This window comes from Labeo rohita, chromosome 21, assembly GCF_022985175.1.
Source record: "Labeo rohita strain BAU-BD-2019 chromosome 21, IGBB_LRoh.1.0, whole genome shotgun sequence".
Taxonomy (NCBI): domain Eukaryota; kingdom Metazoa; phylum Chordata; class Actinopteri; order Cypriniformes; family Cyprinidae; genus Labeo; species Labeo rohita.
Genome location: NC_066889.1, coordinates 11,187,272 through 11,193,743, shown reverse-complemented (window position 1 = coordinate 11,193,743; position 6,472 = coordinate 11,187,272). Strand labels below are relative to the sequence as shown.

Below are 6,472 nucleotides of genomic sequence, written 5' to 3'. Positions count from 1 at the left end.
TACTTTATCACTATTATGACCATTTTCTCAAACTATTCTCTTTGTCTCTTTTATTTGAATGGTTCAACGTTTTAATGTGTTTATTTGTTATATTTGTGTGATCATGAAATATGAATTGTATATTGACATGGCAATAAAGATTATATAGCCCAATTCTACGAGGAACGTTATACGTGGCGTGATGGACTAACTGAGGATTACAGTGCGCTAACTAACAAGGATTTGTGTTTCGTCGCTTATTGTGAAATCATTCTGTTCATCTGCCATTAATAATTTGAGGACTGACTTTCTAGAGGGAAGACGCGGGTCACCGTTTCACTAAATGCTCTTACGCCTGTCAAACTGTCTCAAACTGCTTACAACACACCAGTGTACACTAGGATATTTGGTTACATGACTTTGGCATATGACGTCAAAGCAACAGGCTGCAATAAAAATCCTGACTGCATAATGCTGCATTCGTTCTTGGAAAATTGTCATGTGAAAATTGTGGATGTATGTGCTTTTTTGGTGCATGGATTCTAAATATTTATATACATTTAGGCTAACATGAAAACGATTTACAGTAGGTCTAAGACAATAATAAATTCTATTGCGATGTTGCCAAATCTCATAAAACCCAAAATATTTTTTTAACTAAATTATTTTAAAAATGTTTTAGTTAAGAACTGGCTATTTATATAGTAGTCTTCATTTGAAGTGGATCAAAAAAGTTAATCAAAGTTGACCTAAGGCTATTGTTTTGGTTTTAGGACAACTTTGATGAAACCACTTCAAATGTTGACTACTGTAGGCTATAAAAAGCCTAATTCTTAACATGAATCAGGTTAGGCTAAATTACATTTTAACAATAGTAAGCAGACATGGCAGCACTCCTGAGCTTCTGTGGGACACCCATTTAACTCTGGGATGCAAAAATGATTAACTCAAAAAGGACTCCATTTGTCCTCCAACATCATGTGCTTTGAGAGAGTTAAGTTACACACCTGTCCATTAGGCTTACTGCAGTTGTAAGCTGGGTGCACAATGCACGATTTATAGCCTAATAGTTTTTACGATTGTTGCTTGTCAGACTGTACGAATATGATGATTCCACCCTGTGGGATCTGAGTTGTCATTAATGTCAGACTGTAGGACAGTCCGGACGCGTTAAAAGCTAGTGCGCGGAAGAACACTTGTCTGGAGTTCTACATTATCAACCCTTTCACATTAAAATACCTGCGTATTAAGTAGCCAATATTAACCGCGCCGGAGTTTATGACGGTTAGAAGAAAAATCTCTAGCATTAAGTCTAATTATGACTTGTCTTGAAAAACGAAGACAATTTGACGTTCGTCTTATAAGAAGTCACACTGCCGGACGTCAAATCTTCTGACACTGACAGAATTACGTCTGAGGTAAAATTTGGTCGTTAGAACATGTCAAACTACCCATCAAAGACTTAAGATTTTAGCCTAGGATCGGAATCTTTTAGGATTTTTGCGAAATTTGTGTCAAATCAAATATGTGTGCCCGTCTTGTTTTGATATGATCCCATATAGCACATGTACGTCTAACGTTAGATGTTTGTTAAAAGATAGCTTGATCTGGAAAGCATCTGCTGTGTACAAACATCTGACAGACGTCTTTAAGGTGTCAGTTTTACATACATTCTAAATCATAGACATCTTAAAGACAACTAAACATCTATTTGACATCTAACAGGATACAGACATATTGCAGATGAGCCAAAACTTTAAAAATAATAATAATACGTCTTGCAGATGTAAATGTAGAGGTCAAATAGACGTCTCCGTGATGTACTTGTGCTATCAGGGATGTAAATTTTGTTGGCAAACTAGGCCAGTAGTGGTATGAAACACTGTTCACACAAAGTCACTTTCACACAAGCAGTTTTCAGTTAGTCAACCAGAGAATTCTCGTGACCAGCTTGAAAATCTGTGTGAGGAACTTTCATGTCCTCAGGAGAAACTTTCAGAAAAATTCGTCCAACAATGTCAAATGTGAGCGCACTTTAAAGGTGGTTTGGATGTATTTAAATATAGCTTTTAATTATCTGTTCACTACAGTTGGCACCATGGCAGGCATGCATACTTTCATTTAATCCCGCGCGATCAGGCTATGCCTCCGAGCAGGGCTGCCAAGTTTTCACAACAAAACTCTCGGGTTCCACCGGTAAATATCGCATTTGTCACCTAGTTTTGGCGGGATTCCCGAAGTAAAATTCGCATCCCAAAGGCTAAATCTTCAACCCGCGGCAATAGTGTTAAATATATCACAATTCCGCGGGGAAAAAGTGGACCTGGCAACACTGCCTCCGAGACAGCAGAGGAATCGCTCGATCGGCGCGTGGAGGAATGTTTTTGTTTTAGAATGTAAATTGCGATTGAGACACGAATGGCTCAAATTGAATTCGCATTATCTCAAGTGAAACGGCGGGGGGTGAAATGAGGGGCACATTTCACCCCCCCAAGTGCTTCAAGTGATCTGAAAATGTAAACAATTAATTAAGCCAACTGCATGGTGCATCTTGTTTATAATGCCACTGAAACCACATAGGTATCATCATAAAATTAGTTAATTAAATTTGCCAGCACAATTAACATTTCTTATTCTAACCTTTATTTATTTATTTACCATTTCACTGCAATAGCTCAGATTAAAACACTCTATTTGTACAGTATGAAATATTAAGGTAAATTGTGCTACTTTATAACTGCCAAAACTTTTTGTTTTGCCAAAACCTTTTATTTTACTTACATTCAACATATGTGACATACAAAAGGTCCTTTGTTGTGTATAATGATTTAAAAGTTAAGAATTATTTATATTTTCATGTAATGCAAGGCAACTTTAACTCTAATCAAGATAATCTACTGATATATCAACCCCCCTTGCACAGACACACACCACCCCCCAAACAAATGAGGGCTGAGGTGTAACCGTAACAGCCAATCGGAGCAAAGAGGGTGTTACAAAACTTGTATAAATAGCTCAGGTGAGACAGGTGTCAGGTTGTGATGCACCTGACCACTCCACCTGCATTAGACAGAGGCAGCAGAGCATAAGGAGGTGTTTTCTCTCAGAACAAACAGAAGAAAAAAGGAGGAAAGCATGACATCATTTGTTCCACAGTCCCTCTCACCCCAGTTCCACACCATGGGACAGGAGCCCCAAGAGTTCAGCCTGTATGGTGACAACTTCTACAGCACTCAGCCTGTGCCCAGTCCACAGCAAACCCTGCCGTCCGCTTACGATTTCGGAGAATACTCCGGCCAGACTTCCAACCCTTACCTGTGGTTCAATGGACCTGGACTCAATCCAGCTCCGTGTCTCAGCGGAGGGCCTCAGCACTATGGGATGCCAAAGCCATACGTAGGAGCAAGCGGGATCGGAGGCTCCGATGGGGGCTTCAGCTGGTTCTCCCTGCCTTCCCAAGAAGATCTGATGAAACTCGTAAGGCCTCCGTACTCGTACTCAGCACTTATTGCGATGGCAATACACGGAGCCCCAAACCGTCGCCTCACTCTCAGCCAAATCTACCAGTATGTGGCTGACAACTTCCCCTTCTACAACAAGAGCAAAGCCAGCTGGCAGAACTCAATCCGGCATAATCTTTCACTCAACGACTGCTTCATGAAAGTACCCAGAGATGATAGCGATCCAGGTTAGAACATGTTTAAACTTCTTCTTGTATAACTGTTTGTGTTTTAGTTTTGATATAGCTCATTATTCAACTGGCAAAATAACAAAGTTTCTTTTGTTTACCAGGTAAAGGCAACTACTGGACTCTTGACCCAAACTGTGAGAAGATGTTCGACAATGGCAACTTCCGTCGCAAGAGGAAGAGAAAGTCTGACTCTCTGGCCGAAGAAGAGGGAAAAGGCTATTCCGGATCGGACTCGGCTCTATCGAGTCCTAAAGAGCCCAGTGACACCTCAGAAAGAGGAAACTCTCCGCTCTCCACAGATCCAACTCCGTGTCTCAATGGCTTTCTAAGTCAAATGGGTGATGTGGCTTCAGGCTCTCCTTTAGCTTTGCCTTTGAGCCAAAGATCTTCTCCGACTGGGGCGTATGGCTCGTACTCTCCGGGCGCTACCGTGCCGCAATGGGAAACCCACATCCCTCCTCCCGTCCCATCCAACATCTCCACTTCGCCTACTTCGTACACAGAGAGCTACAGTGACTCTATGCTCACTCCGTACACCAGCCAGCTCTATCCTGTGCTGGGATCCTCCGACTTACTGTATCCGCGGGAGGGAACAGAGGTGTAGCACGGGATGTAGCGCCGTCAGGTATGAATCGTGGCCGCAGGCACTTGAGGGAGCGGTCGGCCTGCATCGTGAGCCAAGTTCCCAGTGCAGTGCCTGAGTCAGCAGGTCCGAGTGGACACAGAGGAGATTCCTGCTATCAGACGGTTGTGTGAATGCCCTCACACGCTCTTCTCAGACTCACCTGCTGACATCATCTAATTCATGTTGCAGCTGAAAGACAACAGTAATCACCCCGGGCTACTGCTCCCAGTCCCGTTTTTTATGTTGTGTTTTTTGTTATGTTTTTGCAATGCATTTCAATTCTGTTAAATTAAAAGCCTAGAACATACATAAATGCACTGACGTTTGACATAAATATGAATTTGTCCATTGTTCAATATTATGTTTTTGTATTGCTCACTTTATATATTCTGTGATTGTAATATATATTGTATTTGCCAAAATAAACATGCATATTCACAAATTCTACCATCTTTATTGCTGTTATATATTTATGGTTAAAGGAGTAGTTCAACAAAAGTGTTTTTATTGTTAACTAAAACTATTACAAGTCATTTTTGTTCATTGAAATGCATAAAACAAGAAATAAATATTAGATGAAAAGTTTAAACTTAAAAAATAGGGTAACACTTTATAATAAAGTTTCATTTGTTAACATTAGTTAGTTAAGAATAAACAATACATCTACAGCATTTATTAATCTACTAATGCATTATTAAAATCACAAGTTGTGTTTATTAACATTAGTTAATGCACTGTGAACTAACATGAACAAACAATTAAAGAGTATTTTTATTAACTAACATTAACAAAGCATAATAAATGGTGTAATAAATGTATTGTTCATTTGTGTTAGTTAATACATTAATGTTAACAAATGTCACCTTATTGTGAAGTGTTAACTACATTAGTTAATACAAACAATAATTATATAGGCCTAGTATTTATTAATGTTAGTTAATATTAAGTACAGAACATACTAAAACATTATTAAAATGTAAACATTAGTCAATGTACTGTGAATTAACATGAACATGAGGGTTTTTATTAATTAACATTAAAAAAGAATAATAAATGCTGTAAAAATATATTGTTAATTGATAATTCATGTAAGTTAATGCATTAATTATTGTTAACAAATGAGACCTTATTGGAAAGTGTTACCAAAAATAGAAAAGTTGCCTTGACAACTAATATACTAAAATGACTACACCTGAAATAAAAATAAATTAAAGCTAAATGTGACCCTGGACCACAAAACCAGTCATAAGGGTCGATTTTTTTTAAACTGAGATTTATCTGAAAGCTGAATAAATGAGCTTTCCACTGATGGAAATTTGTTAGGATAGGACAATATTTGGTTGAGATACAACTATTCGAAAATCTGCAATCTGAGGATGCAAAAAATCTAAATATTGAGAGAATTGCCTTTAAATTTGTCCAAATGAAGTTTTTGAAGTTTTGATATATTTACGGTAAGAAATTTACAAAATATCTTTATGGAACATGATTTTTACTTAATATCCTAATGATTTTTGGCATAAAAGAAAAATCAATAATTTTGACCCGTATTTTTGGCTATTTCTACAAATATACTGAAACGGAATGAACTAAAAATAAAACCAAATTTAAAATATAAATAATATAATAATATATAATTAAGTTTCATAATTTATTCACATTCATGTTATTCCAAATCTTCTGCTGAACTCAAAAGATATTTTGAAAAATTAAAAATATCTTTTTTTGTTATTAATGCATACAGGCTTGTAACAACAAGAGGATGAGTAAGTGATAAAAGCATTTTAATTTTCTGGATGAAATGTCTCTTCATTTAGTGCTATTGTTGTTAAAAACTTCATACTGAAAACATTTTCCACTGTAAATGGAAGACTGAAGCAAAATGTAAGTCATATGTATAAAACAGCTTAAAAGCAAAATAAATCACCCCATGAGTGAATTTGATAAATGTTCAGTACAGCAGAGATGCAACGCATCACAAAACTTTTACCCGTATTTCAGTCAGATTTCAGTGCTTATCAAGATGTGAACGTCAACACTTGCGTCTCAGTTAAAGTGACAGAACTACCTGCTCTTTGCCAGTAGAGTCAGTGATCCATCCCACACTAAAGGAGACGTGAGGAGGAAGATCACCAAAGGAACCGTTAAACAACACGCCTTAAACACGAGAAGAAACA

General features: G+C 37.6%; 1 protein-coding gene across 1 annotated transcript; it reads left to right on the top strand.

Moving 5' to 3' along the window:
- Window positions 1-152: 152 nt before the first annotated feature.
- Window positions 153-4,716, top strand: foxi3a (forkhead box I3a). The gene is made up of 2 exons (XM_051092404.1): window positions 153-3,667; window positions 3,772-4,716. Exons 1-2 carry the CDS (start codon window positions 3,115-3,117, stop codon window positions 4,272-4,274), a joined length of 1,056 nt encoding a protein of 351 aa, XP_050948361.1. The 5' UTR covers window positions 153-3,114; the 3' UTR covers window positions 4,275-4,716.
- Window positions 4,717-6,472: the final 1,756 nt, after the last annotated feature.

What these genes read in the sequence shown, in the direction of transcription:
- foxi3a (XM_051092404.1), top strand. Translation starts at nt 3,115, where the DNA reads ATGACATCATTTGTTCCACAGTCCCTCTCACCCCAGTTCCACACCATG. An exon ending in CAGAGATGATAGCGATCCAG is followed by an intron (nt 3,668 to 3,771) that starts GTTAGAACATGT and finishes TTTGTTTACCAG; the next exon opens with GTAAAGGCAACTACTGGACT.